At 39.3% G+C, this 21,503-nt stretch overlaps 2 protein-coding genes across 7 annotated transcripts; one reads left to right on the plus strand and one right to left on the minus strand.

The window, feature by feature from the left end:
* Nucleotides 1-3,493: 3,493 nt before the first annotated feature.
* lg6h4orf33 (linkage group 6 C4orf33 homolog) lies at nucleotides 3,494-9,663 on the minus strand. Of its 5 annotated transcripts, XM_044028696.1 has the most exons (7): nucleotides 9,559-9,663; nucleotides 8,902-9,011; nucleotides 8,320-8,513; nucleotides 7,033-7,093; nucleotides 6,367-6,418; nucleotides 6,084-6,283; nucleotides 3,494-4,308 (listed from the first exon to the last, which is right to left on the minus strand). In XM_044028696.1, the coding sequence occupies exons 3-7, from the start codon at nucleotides 8,498-8,500 to the stop codon at nucleotides 4,212-4,214; spliced, it is 591 nt and encodes a 196-aa protein (XP_043884631.1). In that variant the 5' UTR covers nucleotides 8,501-8,513; nucleotides 8,902-9,011; nucleotides 9,559-9,663; the 3' UTR covers nucleotides 3,494-4,211. The 5 variants fall into 5 exon arrangements, with proteins under 5 accessions (XP_043884631.1, XP_043884632.1, XP_043884630.1 ...); XM_044028697.1 differs by lacking the exon at nucleotides 8,902-9,011; XM_044028695.1 differs by lacking the exon at nucleotides 9,559-9,663 and having other exon boundaries at nucleotides 8,902-9,157.
* Nucleotides 9,185-21,438, plus strand: sclt1 (sodium channel and clathrin linker 1). 2 transcript variants are annotated; one of them, XM_044028691.1, is made up of 22 exons: nucleotides 9,187-9,377; nucleotides 9,645-9,696; nucleotides 10,221-10,288; nucleotides 10,524-10,576; nucleotides 10,702-10,774; nucleotides 10,923-10,978; nucleotides 11,382-11,517; nucleotides 12,461-12,583; nucleotides 12,780-12,845; nucleotides 13,558-13,628; nucleotides 13,701-13,791; nucleotides 14,050-14,141; nucleotides 14,382-14,559; nucleotides 14,746-14,844; nucleotides 16,796-16,867; nucleotides 17,020-17,094; nucleotides 17,239-17,381; nucleotides 17,582-17,774; nucleotides 19,013-19,209; nucleotides 20,141-20,219; nucleotides 21,072-21,167; nucleotides 21,308-21,438. In XM_044028691.1, the coding sequence occupies exons 1-22, from the start codon at nucleotides 9,354-9,356 to the stop codon at nucleotides 21,365-21,367; spliced, it is 2,097 nt and encodes a 698-aa protein (XP_043884626.1). In that variant the 5' UTR covers nucleotides 9,187-9,353; the 3' UTR covers nucleotides 21,368-21,438. The 2 variants fall into 2 exon arrangements, with proteins under 2 accessions (XP_043884627.1, XP_043884626.1); XM_044028692.1 differs by lacking the exons at nucleotides 20,141-20,219; nucleotides 21,072-21,167; nucleotides 21,308-21,438 and having other exon boundaries at nucleotides 9,185-9,377; nucleotides 18,990-19,112.
* Nucleotides 21,439-21,503: the final 65 nt, after the last annotated feature.

Genomic DNA, 21,503 nt, shown 5'->3' on the forward strand with positions numbered 1-21,503 from the left:
ATGTGTGAGGTCAGTGTGGTTATGGCTTTAGATAACATTCTGTTTGTCCTGGTTCTGATACACTTGTATCGCCTGCCAGAGGGCAGCAGGTGGATGACAGGGTGAGGACTGTCTTTGATTATGCCTTTTCTTTGGCCTTCTATAAAATACACTTAGCTGAATTTCTGAAATCATATTTGTGTTCCTTTCTGGAGAAATAGTGTATTTAACTGTATTCATTATTTGCAGTCTTATTAATGATGCTTATGGCCCCTTTGTGTGGTAAAACTTATTAAGTTTAGCCTTGTTTTAAATGTCCATTCACATATTCTTCATGAGCATTATACAGTAGTACATGCAAAGCCCATTGTATAGTACTTTTTCTACATTTTCTGCAGTTTGTCACAACCATTGACTATTATTTATGAAAGGAAAATCTTCACCACTGCCATTCATAATGTATCTCCATCAGTACCTGTGGTCACCGCCCAACATCGTCAATTCGACTCTCCGTGCTGCTGTCACTGTCTGCAGGCTGTGAGTCACTGCGACCTGTCGCCGCAGTAATGGAAGCACAGCTAGATGGTGGAACACACAAATCATTTGTTGGATTCATCTATTGTTTCGGCTCAAACTGCACTTTGGTGATTAGTTACGAGGAAGTCCCACATGAGCGCTGATCAAAGTTTGTTTGTGTGGTGTTGGAAGGCGGCCATACAAGGATTGTGTATGACAGTGTGGTGATAACTTCTATTGTTTTGTATTATCTAAATCTGTTTTGGACATCAGCCTGCAAAGTCTATTCCACTGCTTTATTCACCCCAGTATGAATCTTTCATCTTGGTCTCTTCCATCAAATCTCTATAACTTGGGCAAAGTCATCACCGTTTTCACTTTTTCAATCTCTCGCTCTCTTCATGTTTCCGAGATCACTCCTTTATCCCCTGCTTTCTATTTTTCATAGAAACTTTATCCGCATTCATACCCTCAAACACTCTTTAAACTTGAAGAAATGAAATGCATGTCTTTTGGGGGAGAAAAGGAACTACGACTGGGTTGATCACCAAAAACTTTCTGACACACTGAATCACCTTTAAGCTGTTGCTGAATGTTTTAAAACAGGCTTTTCTCCCCCTCTCACTCTCTCTCACTCTCTCTCTCTCTCTCCTTCTTTTCAGTGGGGGATAAGTCAGGTCTTGTGTCTGTGTGTCTGCTGAAGCTTTGGAGGTAGAGAAGAGGCGGCTACCTGCTCTGCTCTCATCTCTTCACACTAATTAGGGAGAACTAGGTTTAAATCTGAATGTGGACACACATCTTCTGTCTGGCTGTGCGCAGGTGGGTGTGCGGAGTTATGTATTCATCAAAGCGTTTGGTGATGATTCTGTTTGTGCATTCACAGACATTGTTTTAGGTCAAATTTTATTAGTGAGAGACATGCTGATTGAAAACAATGTGTCAGCCGCATGCGTGTTTGTATGTGTGCGTGCATGTGTATTAATGGTGTGCTATGTGGTGGCAAGGCACCACAGGCGATGATAAGGAGGGGGCTTAAGCAGTGGGCTCTTTAGGCCTAATCACTGCATGCATTTCAAAGGCGAGAATGCCAATTAAAACTGATAGGGCTCAATATGGGATTTTGGGCTGCCACAGAGAACTGTAACACATCCAACATGAAAATCAGCCGGCCCTATGTCTCCTGGTCAGGAGAAGCAGTTTGCCAGCCAGTGATCTGAGAAGAGCCTCTGATAAATACATGGGCTCTACAAGGAGCTGGGGCAGGAGTAAGACAAAGATACTTGCAGGGTCATTGAGAGAAGACAGGGATTTGTGAATCCGCAGTCATTGTGTGTGTGTGTGTGTGTGTGTGTGTGTGTATGTTGAGGATCAGAGGGCCTGTGATCTCGAGCTACTCTCGAAAAGTAAGTGAGTGTCTTTGATTTGCTCTCACTGAGTTCTTTATTAGCAAAACCAAACTAATACTCATGGGGTTCCCTTTGCTTTTTTTTTTTTAAAAAAAGCTTTCTTTTGGACATGGATTGCACAAGATGTTGGAAACTTTTTGAACACATTGAATACTTTCTGTCTGCACATATACCGTCTGAACTGGTCCACGCTGATGTTGCTGTGGGGAGGTGCGAGTTTCTGTTTGTGAAACATACAAGTTCAATGTGGTTATTGTCTCCATGCTGCAGTTTAGAAACACTGTTGCCCGACGGCAATCGAGAAACAATTTTGTATTTCAAAATTGAACTGCCCAGCTCGGTTTGGAAGACAGTCAGACAAGAGTGGATAGACGGCAGCACAAATGGCAGCCTCTGTAAAGTTCATATTAAATTATAAGCCTATTAAAACCAAACAATTTTTAAGCAATTAGATAATGATACAAACAACATACTCATAGGGAGTACATTCAATTTCAACCAGTGAACCAATCCAATGGCTGGACAGAGGGGAGCAGGTTAGGATCATCGAGTATAATGATACCGAAACAGCAGTCTGCAAGGATCTGATGGCTTATTTGCATATTTGTGCAGTTTAGTGCATGTAGGTTGTTCTCTCTGACAGCCAGGTTGAGAACCAGTCATTTCAATACTGTCATTTTTTGTGGGTTTGGCCATGTTCATTTACCACCAGCGTAGGAGGGAGCGTCATGATTACCTAATGTTTGGACAGTGCAAGCACACTGTGGGCAATCCACTGATCATTGGTGGGTCAAGAGCTTTAACTAGCTACAGACCACTGTGCTGGTATACACATGCAGACTATGCAAGTTGTCTTGATACTTTATTATTATTTGAAAGACAGTTATGTTTTTGGTGCCATTTCTTTCCCAGGCTTTTAGTTACATTACTCAGAAACTGCAGAAGTGGCTATCGTGCAATTATATGAAGGAGCGCAGCATTGCATTGTGGAGCAGATTTAAAGGGGTTAACAATGAAATACATAGCGGAGAACAGATCTTCCTCTGAGCAAAAAGAGCATGAGTTGAATAAATTAATTACAAATAGGAATAGGGACAACCATTCCGTATGTTACATTACATTACATTACATTACATGTCATTTAGCAGACGCTTTTATCCAAAGCGAATTTAAACATTTGGGTACAAATAAGAGCTAGAAGTAAGTAAGAGCTGTATTTAATAATAAAATAAACTTATCACACTTTATTGTCCCCCTTGAGGAGATGGTGCCAATCCCAGCTGACAGGGCAAAAGGCAAGGTCACACCCTGGACATTGTCACCAGTCCATTCTAACAGAGACAAACACCTACGGGCAATTTAACGTCCAATTAACCTTTGTTATGTTTTTTGACCGTGGGAGGAAACTGGAGAAATGTAAACTCCATGTAAAAAGGCCCTTGTTCTGACCAAGTCACACACCTGGGCCTTTTAGCTGCAAGGCAACAGTGCTTGTACTGTATATTTGAATGTTTTTATATTGCTGCACTGCTTAAGTAAAATGTGCTTCTTCTGCCACTTATCGAACTCTCAGAACAAAGAGACAAACACTGTTTCCACAGTAATCAAATGTTGCTTTATTAGATAAACATAGCACTAAAACCCGATCATATATCAAAAATCCATTTATAAAAGAAAAAGTGACATTTGTCACACAACCACAGCAAGAGGACAAACACTTCACAAGCAGTAATTAATTTATAAACAAGTATAATCATAAAAGGAAACCACTGAAGGTAATGGAATGACTGCAAAATTGCCTAATTAGAGAGCAGCCATAATTCAGAAGCTCTACCATGCGTCTCCACTTTAATGGTGTGTGTGTGGTTGTTTGAGTGTGCGTCCGCTAATGAGGCAGAGACACACAAGAAGCCTGCTGTGTTTGTATGACCGAGGTGAAACGCACAGGCTGCGCAGGAGCTGAAGGTCAAAATGAGCATGCCTCGCCACCAACCGTGGTGTAACTGCTGTAGGTCACAGTCTGCTGAAGCAATAGAAGGTGACATCCAGTTGCTTGCGAGGTGTGTTTGTGTCCGTGTCCGAGTGTGCGTATAAATGTGTGTGAAGGCTAATACGCTCGGACAAGCTGATAACAGATTTCTTGTCATATCATTTGACATCATTAACTAATAAAGATTGATTGCCCTTTGTTCTCTGGCAATGAGTGTTTGTATTGTTACCCTGCCACCGTGTTGTGTGTGCGAGAGAGACACAGAGACAGAGAGAGAGAGACACACAGAGACAGATAAGGCAAATATGTTTTTGAAAAGCTCAGGGTTTTCCTTTCCACAGATCAGACTCTGGCTGGACCCAGCCTTCTCCCATGATGCTTTGGAGGCGGAAATTTTGGAAGTACTCCAGGCGGTGGCTAAGAGACAGAGAGAGAATTTAATATCAGATACATAAAACCCCACACATACATACATAAACAGTGCATCTCATTTCTAAATGCAATTATCTGCACGGGTGTGGGCTGCAATTCCAAATTGAAAAAGTGTTTTTTGTTTGAAAAGACAAAATAAGAGAATATATTGCAAGTCTGGCCAAAAAGGAGAGGAATGAAGGTACAAGTCATTGATTTTATGCAAAAGATCAGTTGACCCTTGACAGGTGCTGCAATGGACTGGTGACCTGTCGGGTCGGGGGTACCCTGCCTTTTGCCCTCTGTCAGCTGGGATTAGCACCAGCAGCCCTGTGACTCTCATGTGGAGGATAAAGTGGTAGACAGTGGATGGGTGTGATGATGTAATGAGGATTTTCTTGTCACAAACTGGGAAAAAACATGGACAGTCACAGGTCAGTCTAGTGAAAGTTACGACTGGATTTGCAGTTTTATGACCAATACTATGAAATAACTTACATATGTTTACTTCAGCTGTTTTGAAGATGATATTTTTTCCCCCATCTGCATTTTAAAAGATCCTACCTTTAAGAGTTTAAGAGTGCAGTGCACTGTAAAATGTTAAACTTAGATTCCTCCTCTGCCTAGATTAAGGTTCACCACAGTCGACCTGAGCCACAACCTTCCTTGGGAGGAAGGTTTATTGTTTAGCATAAAATCAATTAGAGATTGTCACGCCCTGCAAGTTTAAATGATCTGAATTTAAATTAAAAAATTGTGCCAATACATAAAGCTACTCTATGATTTCAACACAAAGAGCAAAGGGGCTGATAATTTACTGTACAGTATTAATTCATGGTTCATTATTACTCTGAGAACCAATGGTCATGACTTCAGTTGATTAAGTGTTCAATTAATTGTTTAGTTAACTTTAGTTTATTCAGTTAACCTACACACACACACTTTCTAGCATGTAATGCATTACAGATTAAAATATGACAATTTCTTTCTTGTATGTAAAAGGAAAAACTTTATATATTTTACCATGATGAAGATACATGATTACTTCAGAGACTCTGCAGCCTTCATCTATTAGACAAACAGTGTGTGAACGAAAGACTGTAGCAAAACACACAATGTTAAAATTTTTATAGCGTAATTTTAATTGATAATAATTTTATTCATATAACTTGGCTTGACAGTATAAAACATATACTGCAAATACCATGTGAATGCAGCATACATAAAGATTGAATTCTTATAACTGGAGTACATTAACAAAAGAACAATTCTGAGTCTAGTGGAAATTCAGTTAACCCCATCGTTGCCGACAGGATTTGGCATGCATTTGTGATATCTAGAAAATTAAAAAACTATGGACTGGCGATCTGTGTGCCAGGGTGTACCCTGCCTTTTGCCCTATGTCTGCTGAGATTGGCACAGCCCTCAAGTGGAGGATTAAGTGGTAGAAGATGGATGGATACCGGAAAGCAGATAAATAGCATTACAGTAACCCTCAGGATTTCTGTGGAACGATGTCACGCGTTTGTGACGTCAGCTTCTCAGTTCCTAATTGGTTAAATAACTGCAGATATCAAAAGTGAAAGTTATCTTGAAAAAAATAAGAGGGGCAGACGCACTCTATCATTGAACATTTTGACAATTCTACAGCCATAAAAATCTCAATAAATCCAGGCTGCCTGATTACCATGATGGTCATAAGAGGGTTAACAAAACAACGATAAGTTTCTCTGTTAACGTGTGTGCAGGTGCGTCGTCAAAATGCCAGGCACGATACTCACAAGTCGGGTGTTTGGCCTTCCACTATCTCTGCCTTAGGAATGGGGTAGAGCGCCTCGTACGTCCGCTTCTCTCCTGAGCCGTGGATGGCATAGGAGTTCATCTTGTTGACATTAGGAGGGAAGTATGTCCAGGGGATGAGAGCCTCACCTGTCCACCTGCCCCCTGTGGTTGTGGCATTAAAGACCATTGGCAGTTGTTGCTGGAAAAGGAGGAGAAATTTGAGAAATGTCCGCTTCTAAAAAAAATAAAAAAAAACCCTTCAGTAACCCCATGTCTACCCACCATGAATGCTTGGCGTACTCCTGACAGCAATAATATCAGGTGTTGTCCATGTCTAAAAAAACAAACAAAAAAACCCCACAAAAAACATAGATGATATTTAATTCTTGTTTTGACTTAAGAAAAAAGGATGTAAAAATGGTGTAACTAAAGTTGTTTACCATTGCTATAGACCAGTGTGGTTTTTTTCTGTTTACAAGAAGTTAATCTTAAAAGTTCGACCTGCAGCAGTTTCTGTTCCGTTGCCACAGAGGAGACAAATTCGTGATGGGTTAAAAACAAGTTCTTAATGTCTCCCAGTGTCTTCACAGCAGAAATTAAAAGGAGACCATCTGTCAGACTGCCAAGAATTATATCTCTTACAGATGATGAGGTCAAAATAACTCAAGTGTGGAAAATGTTAAATGCTGGAGGAGGGTGAGTGTGGGGTCGACTCGCTACAGCTACTCAGTCTGCTGACTGGTGGCCCCTGGGAAAGTGAGCAGAGTGCAGACGTCCAATTGAGCAAAGGTTTTGGCAAAAAGGCAAGAGCTGTAACATTGTCAGATGAGGATCTCAGATGATGTCCACTTCCTCAGTTAGCATATGTGTTTATAAAAATAAAAACTGATACTAAAATATCTTCATTGGCATGGACAGTGCAACAGCCTAGCTGGTGTATGTACTTACGGGCAAAGCTCTACTTCCAGGTAATTTTCTGTCGTGCTATCAAGGAAGAATGACTCAACAACTGTGGAGACATAAGAAAAAAAAGATAAGACCTTTAATCTTATAAAAAGGTGTAATTAACCTCATCAGCACCTTCTCCAGAAAAGAAAGAAAATACAATTAAATACTTAATCTTTTCAGTCATTATTTAAAGTAATAGTTCAACTAAAAGTAAGAGTGAGTAATTGCAAAAGTAAGCGATACATAATTAAGTGGTGTGTACATTAAGTGTGATCAACTTTCAAATAGGATATGAGGATCAGTACACCCACTAACCTGGCAGTGTACTCATTATCTACCTAGATTATAACAGGGTTGGTTTGCAGTCTAATAATTAACATTAATGGGGCTAAATATGTGGAACTCATTAACCAGAAATCGAACTTACTTAAGGTCAGTTTGATAGGATTGTTGTGACTCAACCTCATTATAAGGTTTAATTGCTGTATCACCTTAATAATGATAATGCAATCATTATTATGACCTCACAAACATAGATAGTCCCAAGTCACTCTAATCTCATTGGTCTAAATGCACAAGTTTATCTTTGCTTGTAGTGTGTCCTAAAAATTGCATTACAAGAGTTACAAAAATATGACTACTTGTTTCAAGTTGTTTCATACTACAATATACAGAGTTTGTGCAGCTTCAACAATTGGGATGTAACAAATTAATTTGTGTGCTCACGATGTGAACAGATATGAGAGTGATGTCAATCTCTTACCTGTTGAGCATATTTTAAAATAAATAAATAAATAAATAAATAAATAAATAAATACATTTGATTAGCCATGCTAAAAAAAAAAAAAAAAATTTGTTGCACATTCAAGTGAAAGGCCTTTTCGGAAAAAACAACCTCTCAACATGGACTTTACAGTCTCCCCGTGTGTGCGTGGGTTTTCTCCGTGTTCTCAATGATTAGAAAACATGCAGAATTTGGTATGTGTATGGTTGCTTGTCTCTATGTGGCTCTGTCAGCTGGGATTGGCTGGGATTTAGAGGATAAAGCAGTAGTAGATGAGTGAGTGATACAAAGATAAGATTGAAAATGGGGCCAATTAATTTTTAAACATGATTCATATCTTTTAAAGCCCATTTTTAATGTAATACATAATAAGCAATTGTGGAAGAAGTGGAAGAAAAAGCAACTTTTACAATCACTCTGTTCAAATACGTTCATCAGTCTTTCAAAGGTGTTGCCTGTATCAACAGTATATTTAAAACAAGAAAAATATATAATGCTCCCACCTTCATAATCCCAAAGTCCAGGGAAGGGCTGACCAGGAGGTCCTGGAGGAGCTGCTGGGTCATTGAAGAAGGGACCATCCACCTCCATCTTCAGCCCATCCTGTCCAGGAGAGAAGATGATCCTGATAGGGTCATGATCCACAGGATTGCTGTCCCATGTGTGCTTGATTGCAAACTCCATTCGTGTATGAGGACTGAAAGACAAAAATCATTCAGAGTCATCCACAGAGTCACAGTGCAGCAGCAGCTGCAACAGCAGTTGACTTACAGAGATGCACAGCACAGCAGGATGTGGAGAAGTGTTATACACTGAAATCCATGAGCTACCTCCATGATGTTGTATGATTTCCAAGGCTCACTGGCTGAAATATCAAGTGTGTCCCAGCTGAGCTTGCCAAGTCTTTATATACCAATTAGGCCAATAACTCCCGGCTGCAACTAGTGGCACTCACAACACACCCCCACTTCCTTCTTATAATCTACCTTGGTTAATATCACATACATTTCTGTTACTGAGTAACTCATTCAGGTACAAATGCCCACTTCATTACAGAACAAACGTTCAGCTGTAAATTGACTAACCTGATGGTTGTGCTTTAGATTAGATCTGAATATACTGTAGTTGTTTTTCCACGGAAACGTTAGCGTTGCGTTTTCATAGGCGACTCAAGCCTCTCCACTTGTGTTACTTCCTGATTAACAGGAAAGTCGTGTTAAGTTAAAATATAATTTCTTTTAGAGTTTCCAAAACATGCAATCACACGTATTGTCACGTGATCTAACGTCATTGGTCTGAAAATAAAAATATCCAACACATGAATCTTGTCTACGACACAAAGTGGAACCTTTGTTCTTCTCTCATGCATATACGGAACCATTTCAACAGAGCGCCTCTTCGCTGCCATTGGTTGTTATTTGTTTGCTTTGAAACGGACGGCGCAACAGAGCTGCGGAACAAAAATATCAATCGTTTACTTTGCATTTTAAACAATTTTCTGAAAGAGAATACATTTATAACACCCATAAGCGCCATAATGTTGTACTCTGCTGCAATTCAGGTATTTGTGTTACATATCAACACGTTTAGTTAGCTAAACCGAGCTGAGATTAAGTAGCTGTTCCTGCTAACGCTAGCCGCACCCCGTAACCACACTAACTAACACAAGCTCGTGAATGTTTGAACAGCTTTATAACACCGTGACATTATAGACAATCAAATAATACGTCCAAAATAACTACCGGATGAGTTGTGCCCGATTATATCTTGACGCGAGTTAGTGGTGACCGTTTTCAAGCTGTCAACACAAACTGTTCTGCTATTATAGACCAACCCCTCTGTCAACATGGAAGCAGAAGTTGAGTTCCTGCGTGATCAAGGTAAGAACAAACTAAAGGGAAGGTTGCACAAATAGACTGCCGGCCAAATTAAAACAATCTTACTGTTTTTGTATAGAAAACGCAAGCTACTGTTATGGCATGTCATAGACATACAGTCTATGCTCTTTACTTAACAGATTACCAATGCATGCAACATAGTTTTCACACACTGTAATATATAATTTGTTATTCGTTTGTTATACTAAAACATACAATGAGATCCAAATCATCAAGAATGCAGAATCACTAGGAGTGAGGAAACTGCCATAGTACAAGAATATGCACCAAAATTAACATCATTTTGGGCAACATGCAAATCCTAGGTTTGTCGTTACATTATGTTAATTAAGTTTTTCTTTTAGCTTATGGTATGATATGCAAGGGATAAATCGAAAATTGGATTAAATGTGGAAATTGAACACTCAGTAACCCTGAATAATGTACTGTATACCATGTCATGTACTGTAGTGTGTGTACTGTATGCTTAGTACTTTATACTTTGGTGTCTGTATGCTTGTTTTCAGTCGACAGGTTAAATTCTGCTTTAAGCCAGTACCAGCATGGTCGCCACAATCAATCAACTTCATCTCGGGTAAAAAAAAAAAATTAATAATCATAAACCTTTATTAATTGTTTAAGTAACCTTAACTATATCTTGTGTTCATATCAGGACAACAAGATAGACAGTACATGCACACAGATGTCATTTTGATTTATGAAACTTTGGTTGGAAATTTTGTTTTTTGCTTCAAGTCTTAAGTAAAATTAACACCCACTGAACATGGCATCATGCTAACCCTCACCCCTGCTCTTCCGATGTCCCTCAGGTTGAGGGGGAAAGACCAGCCGGGTCTCCAACACACTGGATTGCAGACAGAAGGTCAGGCATGATTTAAGTTGTTGTTTTGTTTTTGACAATGGACATAATCCGACATCCTGTTGGTATGAATGCAGCAAAGAGAAAACTTTTTCTTCCTCAACTGACTTAATTAATTTGTGTTACAGTATGATGGCTCCTCTGATAGCAGAGTATGATCAACATGTGGATGAAATGACGGAGAAGCTGCAGCGATACCAGGTGATAAACAGAAATAAACGGCACAAAAATTCACTGACACTGTTTTAAGTTGTCATAGTTTTTACATTTGAGTAGGTAACTGATAATGTTTCAGAATACCTTGACTAATTAACAGCACACCGTTTCCTCTGTTTTTATAATTATACAGGCCCAAATGGCAGATGTCAAAGCAAAGTTGGAGAGGGTTGTCAAAGAAAATGAAAGGTAAAAAAAAATCTACTGATGCTCCACAATAGATGACTGTATGATATCAGTGAATATATATGGTGTCAGTCAACAACAATTAAATTAAAATTTTTATTATTTTAAATTTTTAAGTGAAATGTTATTAGAGTGTATCAAATATTACATCACTTTCTGACTTGATTAGTTTTGCACTGATTGACCAGGTCTTTAATTATGTGTCTTAGCTTAAACAAGTTTAGTTTATAATTAGTTCTTAATTAGGTCTTTGTTGGCAATCGATGCAACCAGATAACTTACATTACAGCCAAATGAGAGTTTCGTTAAACATCACAAACTCTGCAAATTTAAAACTATTCCTCCAATACCTCCCCCCGTAAGTACTTCACTATCAAGCCTCATTATCAGCACTCTTCTTCTCCAGGCTGCATGCTGAGCTAAGGGAGTCTGTGGAGAAGCAGCTGCATGCTCTGCCCATGGCCTCAGGACTGGAGGGCAGCTCACAGGAGGAGGAAGCAGTCATCAGAAACCTCCAGGAGCAGATCCAGCTGTCTGAGCAGGTCTGCACATTCCATATGTGTTGTCTAAATCTTTGTAGATTAAGTCTTCCATGATGACACAATTATGTGTTTAAAATCTGCATATTATTTTTCACAAAATAATGCAGGAAAAGGATGCTTGTTTGCTGTCTCAAAGCCTGTGTACACACCATCTGGTTGCCTTGCATCCTGGCTTTGTTGCAGGCGTAGGAGAAGATTTGCTAGCATTCAGTTATTTCTGTCATTCTACGTCAACTGCTCTAACTTTTCATGATGCACTGCATTTGTTACTGACTTTGTCATCACACATGTACAGCAACAACTAGTGTTTTTGAATTTCAAGTATCTCAAATACTAGTTGGCTTTTTCACCCCGTACAGCTACAGATACAACCCTCTCTGATTTTTACTCTTCAGAGCTTCAGAGGCGTCCACTAGTGCCAGGTGTCAGCGACTTAAGTGAACAGGCCCCTCATGAAACAAAAAGTTTGACTGAAATGGAGCATAAAATATGATAAAACAATAATTAACTCAAAAATGTTTTTAAGAAAATTGTGCAGAAGATTAAAATGTAAAAATGTTATATGAGAAAAGCAGGGTTTTTAACCTGGATTTAAACATATTCACATTTGGTGCTGATTTCAGTTCCACTGGTAGGTTTGTTCCACTTGTGTGTAGCATAGTTGCCATTATTTTTAACTGAGTAAAACATTTTATGGGTATGCTCCCTTGCCAATAAAAAAGCAAGCTGAAAAGGGACAATTTTGGATCTGGTTATGCAATATTATTCCTCACTGAATGAGTCCAGCTCCTTTCCATGCTTTTAGTGTCTGTTTTATAGAGTACACAAAGATGTGTGGTGTTGCTCTTCTCATTGAAAACCAAGGAGAAAGCAACAATGTTTTTTGACTGCATGAATGAGTGTGTCTAAATGAGTGTACTCACATTTATGTGTATGGGTTTAGGAGCGGGCTCAGGCCATGGAGTTGTGGCAGGCGGCAGCTCTGGAGCTGGACCGCCTCCAGCAGGTCTACCAGAAGACCATATCGGATGGACAGATTCATGATGCTCAGAGACAACAGCTCAAGGTTCAGCAATCCCACATTAACAGGCAGAGCCAGTGTGTTATTAGGACATCAACAGTTCACCACTAGTTTGAGCTATTATTATAATAAAGATTTGGTTAATTAGAGCGGTTTGGCCTCAGTTAATGCTCGATATATAAACATGAGGTAATTACAAGCAGTTAAGTTTTATTGAACGTCCCCCCTTTTCCCATCACAGGATCAGCTTGTTCAGTTCCAGCAGCACTCACACAAACTCCAAGTCACCAATCAGAAATTGGAATCGGTAAGTGACGGTTAATTAAGTGTGATACATTTTTGCCTCCTAATTAGCCATAGGATTGAAATGGTGTTCATTTCTCAAAAATAAACCCAGCTCTTACAATTAATCTTGCAACTAAGTGAATTGGTTTCTGAATATTCTGGTAGTCGGCCAGAACTGTATGGGTCGTATAATGGAATGTCAGCTCACTTGGTAATCCTCTAAATGTCCTAAATTTGACTTTTTCCTGCTTATACAGCTGCACCCAGCCCTACTCCCTTTCTGTCTCCTACAGTCATTGATGAACGCTTTCAGCGACGCTTTCAAACTGATTAAACTCTATTGAGACAGATGGTTAACCTGACTACGGCTCAACCTTGTAGATAAGTGCACACAAAATATTTAGCATATATTCATTCACACGAAAACCTGTAAGCATACACACACACACACACACAAGCAGTTGTCATTTTAGACCTAACAGCATGTGAGGAGATAGTAATACTATGCTTCTCCCTCTGATGCATTTTTAATGAGAGAACAACCCTTTTGCTTCGCCCCTTCTCTTCATTTTTCACACATGCAGCCTTTTTCAGTCATTGTATGTGGAAACAAATGAGTTTGGAGCACTGCCTGCTCGACAAAGGCTCCCTGGGTTTTGTTTTTAAATGTTTTGAGGAAGTTGGAGTTAGTCATGCCACACAAATGGCAGTCTTGTCTTTCTTGTCACACACAGACCAACCAGCAGCTTCTCAAGACAGTAACAGAGCAAAGTACAGAGATGGAGCAACTACACATCCAGCTCAGGTAACTAATCAGGCCATTATGAATTCTTCGTTGTTATTTGTTTACCGTTTTCACTTTATCCTTCTATTGTAGGCAAACTAAGGCAGAACTGAGGACGGCCACAGCCAAAGTGGATGAGCTCACCAAATTATTGCAGAATGTCCAAGACAAGATGCAGAGATGGGTGAGGAGTGAGGAAAAAAAAGCTGAAAGAAAAAATAAATAATGGATGTGTGGGTTTCGGTGAGTTGGTGAAGATGTGGTGCTTGAACAAAGGAGTCAATCAATATGAAATGTGTTTTGGTTATATCATCACTTATGTCATTATATTAGATATTTTTCATACACGTCTTCATATAATTTAATTATTTTGCACTGAATATCCTGGTTCCCTGCGGTTCTGCTCTGACATGTGCTCCACGACCTATGTGTTTGTATTTAGGAGGAGGATGTAGTGCAGTCCCGGGGCAGAGAGGAAGCGGCCGACAGACGGCGCCAACAGCTCCAGGCAGCCTTGAGCCAGCTAGAGACCAGGTGAGCACATTAAACTGTGAAATATCTAAATTATTTATGGCATTTCTGTAGTAGTAGTAGTAGTAATAGTAGTAGTAGTAGTAGGAAATCTTACGTATGCACTTCCATTCTGTTTTTCCTTTTAAAAGGAGGTGAGTTCATGGTGCACCTGTACAGTTGAATCTCTGGGAAAGTCATGATCTTTTACATCAAACTCATGAGGTTCAGCTCCCTGTCTTTACCTCTCTTCTCCACTGCCAGGCTAAAGGTTACATCTCAAGAGGCAGAGTCCTTTCGCAGAGAGCAAGTGGTGTGGGAGAGAAAACTGGGTGAACTCCAGGCACGTTGCACCACCGTCGAAGAAGAGAAGTATGAGACCATGGACAAATTACGAGAGAGTATTCAGATGGCTGAGGAAGCTGCACTGCAAAAGGACCAGGTGAGAGCAGTTGTCTCTTCCTTTATCACTCTATCTCTTTTCTTTAAGTCTCTTTTCCTCTCACCAAGCGCCCCCCCCTGCAGTCTTTTTACGTCTCTGCTATCCTTTTGATAAATGTCCTCAGCTTTTCAGCAACTTTTCTCACTGAAATGTGAGTCTGTGCCTGTCTTTACTCTCTCCCTTCAGGCCTTGTTAAGAGAGAAACAGAAGATAGAAGAACTAGAGAAGACAAAGGAGGCCATCAAACAGTTGATCCAGGATGCTGCAGTCCACACCAGAAAAGCGGTAGGGAGTTTTTATCTACAAAACACAAACATCCTCTGCAGCAAAAGGAAAAAGTAGATTTATTTTTTTTGTCCATTACATATCTATTAAAATCAACAACTCTATATGTATAAGTTTTTGACTCTGTCTTGACCTACGACTTGAGCATTAACTGCATTTTGACTTGATATTGCATCTATTCTAATGCTACTATATTGTGGTAGTATTGCTGTGTTCAAACTGTAACATGCATTGTTACATGTGTCCAAAGCTTACAGTATCAAGATGCCTAAAGAGTTGCTCCAAAACATGCACGTTGTGTAAACAGATGTTATATTGAACTTCAGTTACACAGTAAACAAACCCTTTTTTATTTGCCAGTCTTGGAATTTGACTCTGACTCGACCTTGATGACTCTAATTAGAAATTGGGTGCTGACGAAATAAATGTTAATTTCTTAAATCAATTTAAATTGGCCTTGCATAGTTGTACCATTTCCTCATCTTAAGTTTTTTTCTTAAACACATTAACTCAAAGGCAAAGCACTGCTGTTTCCGTCTGCCTTACTTCAGTCAGAGACATGGTGATTAATGCTCTATTAATGGGTCTTTTTCATCAACCCCTTCAACTGTTTAATCCTGTTAATGAAGCCTAGTGCGACTACATAACAGGCTGTCATCTTATTTTCTGGCCAGCCTTCAACAGAAGATGAAATATAAAAAGATTAGGTGTTGATGTATACAACTTTCCCCTTAATCTTTTAGGTAACAGGTCATTTTTGTCATGGAGTTGGGGGTTAAAATCAAACAGTGCTGCCAAAGTGGGGGTGTTTTTTTGTATATTTTTGTTTTTTTTTACCTTGATCTCCTCTCACCGTCATTCTCCTTTTAAGTCATGCAATGTTGGAATGAACATGTGTGATGAGGAATTAATCCCTAAACTGCCTACATTAGTAGTCAGATCTCAGACTTACTTCAGGACCTAAGCACCACTCAGACAGTTATGCACAAAGGTTGTATTTTCCTGAAATAGAGATGTGAACCTAAAGTTACCCTGAGGACATTTGACCACTAGTAGCATGATGTAACTGTATTTACAAGTGGCTACCATTTTTATTTGGATCTTGTACACCCACACAGAAACACATAACAGTTTCTCTCAGTTCTTCTGTATGTGCAGGGATTGAACAACAGCCCAAAATGGTAGTTCTTCTCACAATCAATTGGCTTTTTGTTTTGCTTTAACTTTGATAGGTCACAAATCCACAGCTGCCGGTATCACTATAATTTTATTAAAATATTAGTTTTTTGTTAATAATATATATTCATGAAATGATTCATCCATACAGTACAGTTTGCAAATGATACAGCATTGCAATTTAGGGCTACATTAACGATTATTTTGTACTTGATGAAGCTTTTGATTCATTTCCCAATTAATTGATTACATTTCATAAGATGAAAATGATGTTCTCAAATGTGATTTCTTTATCATGTGGGGCAAAGGAACTGGAAAATATTCAAATATATGAAGCTGAATAGTCAGAGTTTGTTCAAATAAAAAAAAAAAAACACTCCAACCAATTAATTAACTATCAAATATAGTTGATTATAAATTAAGTAATCAGTTAATAACCAATTCATTGACTAATCATTATTGCCCTGTTACAAAGTTGGAGGTGGATGTGTTTTCAAACGTGACCTTCATTTGTTTAATCTTAGATAAATGTGTTGCTCTTAAGCACATTATTGCCATTCCATTTATGAGTCAAGTTTCCCAACCTTATCTCAATACTAACTATAAAAGCTTAATTTGATTTGATTGGCAATAGCTCCTTCCTAAGCAAGCAAATAAAAATCCTCACAACTTATTGGCTCCTCACGTGGAGCAAAGGACTGAAATCACTTCACTTCAGCTACAGTTGAAAGAAAAATGAAAACATATTTAAGCTTTTTGACTTTATCTTTGACAGGTAGGAAATGTGCGCAAGCAGTGTAATGTTCAGATCCAACGTATGGCTGAGGAGCTGACTGCACTACAGCTGGTAAGACCCTTTTCTCTCATGACAAATTCTTTTCATAATCATACAAAATCACTTTTCCTTTGTCTGGACCTGTCTACTCATCCTTTTTATTCTGTCTCTAACCCTCCCTTTTCCCCTGACTCTCCTTGTTCTCTCTTTCTACCTGTCTGTAGGAGTGTGCAGATAAAGAGTCTCAGATTGAAAGGTCTATGCGCGAGAGGAAAGCTGTAGAGGAGGAACTGGAGAAGGTTGTTATCAAACACTGAAACTGTGAAAAACACCTACTAAGTCTAGGCCTGGAGTTTAGTGTTTGATTATATGTTTTTTTTTGTTTTGTTTTTTGTTTTTTGTTCAGGCAGTATTATCGATTGTTGTAATGCTTTGTGTGTTAGGTGTATAAGGAGGGCAGGGCAGAACCAGAGTTCAGGAAGATTGATGCTCTTCATCAGAGGTGTCTGAATGCAGAGAGGATGAAGGAAGACATGAGCCTCACTCTGCAAAGCACCCAGAACAAACTAAAAAAAATGGACATGGAGTAAGTGAACTAGCTAATTGTTTTATGTGCAAGACATTAGGTCATTCATGTTTATTCTATTCCTCTCACATTCATAGTTACATAAAATGGCAGGCATTTGTTGTTACCCATGGAGGTTCATCTGCTGCCAATAATAATGGTGATTATAGTGGAAATTTCTGTGTTTTTTTCACTTCTTTCCATCTTATTTCCATCTTCAGCTATAGTGAGAAACTATCCCGGTGCCAAGAGGAAGTGCAGCGGTTGCAGGACTCTCTGGCTGCAGCCAGGGACGACTGTGTTGGCATCAGCGAGGAGCGGCTCCAACTGCAACAAGAGAACTTGCAGCTCCGCAGGGAAATGGATGAGCTGCGCAAAGCCACACTGCTGGTCCAGAAGAAGGCCAAACAGCAAGTAATACTATAATGTATATTGAAATATTAGTAAAAAATAATTAAGTTTGGTAGTAAACAAAGATGGTCTCTGCGGTGACACTGGAGAAAAACTGCACAAGGCCAAAGTGCTGGCCTTTAGCATGATCTACAAGAAGAGTAAAAGAAGAAAGGATAATATAGACCTAACACAAGGAGGATAGATGATTGGTAGAGGTTTTCTAATGTCTGTCAAGGTTCTCAGTCATCCAGGTCATTGTCTTCTTCTGTAGTTAGCTGTAGGTGACTGGACTTTTCTAATGGCTTAGCTGCACTCTTTCATTACTTCAGGGAATTTATGGAAAACAGATTAAAACAAGGATGAAGTATCTACAAGCATTATTGCATAATGGTGCATGAAAAATCTTGCCACTGAAATTTCACAGAATTGATTAAACCTGCTGGTAGCATGAATGTCTCCATGGAAACTCCAGTCAATATGTTTTACTAAAAGCTAATGAAGTCACCCATGTGTTGCTCCATGAGTTTAAAACAGGACTACCAAAGCAATTCATCCTCTGTGAATGTCCATCCAAACTTTCATGAATATCCAGTGTTGTGTCTGTCTGGACCAAAGCAGTTGACCAGCTGAGTAAGTGACCTTTAGAAAATAAAGCCATGCTGCTGACTTGGCTGGAAGGAGTGGCCTTAATTGCTGAAGCAGGGGACAAGATATCCTGACTTTTAGTCCCGAGTGTGGCTCAATGTTCTGAACCCTGTATCCCACAATTTTCTCAGTGCAATTATTTAACACTTATATGACTGACTGACCTTCACAGTGTGGTAAGTGTACAGAGACCTTTCAAAACGCCAGTCTTCTAGTTTGCAACACAGGATTTCTGTTAAAAAGCACTTGTTTCCAAGTGAAACTGAGATGAGACTGATGATCTTATCAGTGTTGTTTCCTCAAACAGCTCTCAAAGCCACTGACAACAACTGTTGTCGAGTGGTAGTACTCATGACAAGATGAGTGGTGTGCATTTTTTGAAGGTGGAAAGCCATTACTTGAAGAAATACCTACACCTCCATGAAGGTTTGTAGGTTAAAAAAAAACAAACAGAGAAAGGTGGACAGTAAAAGAAGCAGTGTTTCACTAAAGTCATGCCTGCTTTAAGTGGTGTAAGTAATGTAGAATTTATTTTACTTCATTCACATGAAGTTGGCTGTTTGAGTTGGCTTTTTCTTTATCGATTTAAAGGAATCTTGGATCCCCTGCCACAGGTGTCACAGATGGAGCATGAGTATAGCCTAAAGGAGCAGGGACTTGAAGCGCGGGTGAGGGAGCTGGAAGAGAGCAGCCGGAGCTCCACTGTTGATCTGACACGCCTCCTTACAGCGCAGCAGAAAAGCAGTCAGCGCTGGAAGGAAGAGTCTAAAAACCTGGTCCAGGCCTTTGAGACTAAAACTGCTGGCCTCAAGTAAGACTTTTAACATTTAATTTTTCTCAAGATTGGAAAGAAGGATACAACATCTTAGCTGATCATCTATAAATAAAGAGGGGGAATTGTTCAAGAACATTACTTATTGTGAATTTACAGTTTGTTTTTCCTTAAATAGGTAAATGTGAAGCAATTTGATGCTTAAAAGAGAGCAAGTCGCCTGAGGAAACACCCTCCAGTTAAATTAGCACCTTAAAATAAAGCATGTAGTCCAAACCACTCAAATGTATAATGTGGACTAACTGACAGGCTGCTGTTTACGTCCAATGTGTAACATTTAGGATCATTTAGTGGCAGAAATTCAATACAGTATACTGTACTACCCTTAAGGAGGATTTTTAATATAGCCTTTAAGACTTATAATAAGCCTTTTGGCAAGCCTTGCATCTTGTATCACCGTTGTTTCTGCTGTGGCCAAAGCAGAAGCTGATTACACAAATGACTCCACCCTCATAAACCTGAGCAGAGTCTTTCATTCATGGTGAGTCAATCTTACCATTACATGTCACATAAACATTCTTAGACAGTGGACCTCGAAGACAGCAGACACCTTGATCCCCAATGTGACAATGAGAATGTACCATTTTGAACAACATGTTATAGAGTACAACACAAACAGTGTCTTTATTAAATAGGAAAAAAAAATCCTTATGATACTTCACTACAAACACTCGATCACTGATGATGAAGCAAAAGCTGAGAGATCAATATTTTGATAACGGCTGAAACAGAAATTGACTTGCAGTACTGCTTGAAGCTGTTTGGCCCTTTGCAACAGCTGCGCTGTGCTGAGATTTATTGGAAATATTGAACATTTTGATAACAATTCACAATAAAGTAACAATATAAATGTTCCTTTTCTCTGTGAGCGACAGCTTGATTCTTATCTGTCTTTAAATGTTTGTTTCAGGGCAGAGCTGAGTCGACAGAAGCAGCGCTCACACGACCTAGAGTTGCAGCTTGAAACAAATCATAATACCATTTCCGAGGTATGTGTGTCATGTCAAGAATTTGCTATGGTGAGATGGTGAACCTTTCCTAAAAAAAAAACTGGGTCACAGGATAGCTCACCTGGTTAAGTTGGCGCGACTAAGGCTGTGGCCTTTAGCACAGCTTGGGTTCGATATTCTTGTAGCTGCGTCTCTACCCTTTTCTCTCATTCTTTCACACGTATACTTTCTATCGATTAAAGACAAACACGTAAGAAAATCATGGTTTTTAAGAGAAAGCGTAAGATGGTCGCCCTGCCCCATGTTATATCTTCTACTTGATGGGAGGAGCTGCCCTTTCCTGTTCAGCTGATGTTAGCCTCTGCAAATGTCAGCCCTCCTGGCAGCATGACAAGGGAGCTGGCTAAAGTTTAGTTCCACGAAGTACATACTTTGTACTGCGTGTATATGAGGAATAATAACGTAATGAGAATAAAATCAGTCCACATATACAAGCAAGAGCAAGGAGAGCACAAACCTCCACCAAGGTAGCTTAGTTTCCTATGGTGTCGATAGACTTTCCTTTTCTTGCAAGGTTAACAATTGTTTTGATCCATGTCCATTTCAACACCAAAATCTAATAATTTCTTGGGCCGTAACACATCCTGAGGAAAATGTCACACAAATCCATCCTTCATTTTTTGAGTTATGCTGCTCAAAGCCCAAAAAACAAACATGGCTGAAAACATTCTCCTTGGAGGAGGTAAAAATCGACAGGAAAGCAAACCATTATCAATCATGGCAAGTGGTAATTACTGCATGATATTCTCTTCTTGTGGTGTTGTATTGGAAATATTGGACGTTGGACTTTTGTGCGTTTGACTTCATGTAATTATCTTGGTGTGTGTGTAGTACGAGAGACGGCTTGTAGAGCATCAAGAGAAGTCCACTCGTCTCCAGAGACGACTGACACAAGCTGAACAAAGGGCAGCCACTGCTGCGCAACAGGTGTGTGTAACTACTGTATTGAAAGAGATATGATGTGCCTTTGACATGCAGAGATACATTCTTATTTTCATTTTCCCTTGTTTTCTTATGGAAGACTGACGTTATTTATGTCTTTGTGTTTCTGTGTTTGTTTTTTACAGCTGAATCTACTAGCATTGCAAAGAAGAAAAACCTCCACTAATGATTTAGACACTGAATAAAGTTTACTAGTCCAAACTATGTCATATTTTGTTTTTTAATTATGTCATTATTGGCAGCAACATGTTTAAATGTTTACAAACAAATGTCTTTCTGGAACAAAATAAATACATCATTGTCTTTATTGTGTCAACTGTG

Source organism: Solea senegalensis, linkage group LG6, assembly GCF_019176455.1.
Source record: "Solea senegalensis isolate Sse05_10M linkage group LG6, IFAPA_SoseM_1, whole genome shotgun sequence".
Lineage (NCBI taxonomy): Eukaryota > Metazoa > Chordata > Actinopteri > Pleuronectiformes > Soleidae > Solea > Solea senegalensis.

What these genes read in the sequence shown, in the direction of transcription:
- lg6h4orf33 (XM_044028693.1), bottom strand. Translation starts at nt 8,652, where the DNA reads ATGGAGGTAGCTCATGGATTTCAGTGTATAACACTTCTCCACATCCTG. An exon ending in TGGACTTTGGGATTATGAAG is followed by an intron (nt 7,094 to 8,319) that starts GTGGGAGCATTA and finishes ATGTCTCCACAG; the next exon opens with TTGTTGAGTCATTCTTCCTT. An exon ending in GAGTACGCCAAGCATTCATG is followed by an intron (nt 6,284 to 6,366) that starts GTGGGTAGACAT and finishes CTCCTTTTCCAG; the next exon opens with CAACAACTGCCAATGGTCTT.
- sclt1 (XM_044028691.1), top strand. Translation starts at nt 9,354, where the DNA reads ATGTTGTACTCTGCTGCAATTCAG. An exon ending in CTGCACTGCAAAAGGACCAG is followed by an intron (nt 14,560 to 14,745) that starts GTGAGAGCAGTT and finishes CTCTCCCTTCAG; the next exon opens with GCCTTGTTAAGAGAGAAACA. An exon ending in ACTAAAACTGCTGGCCTCAA is followed by an intron (nt 19,210 to 20,140) that starts GTAAGACTTTTA and finishes TGTTTGTTTCAG; the next exon opens with GGCAGAGCTGAGTCGACAGA.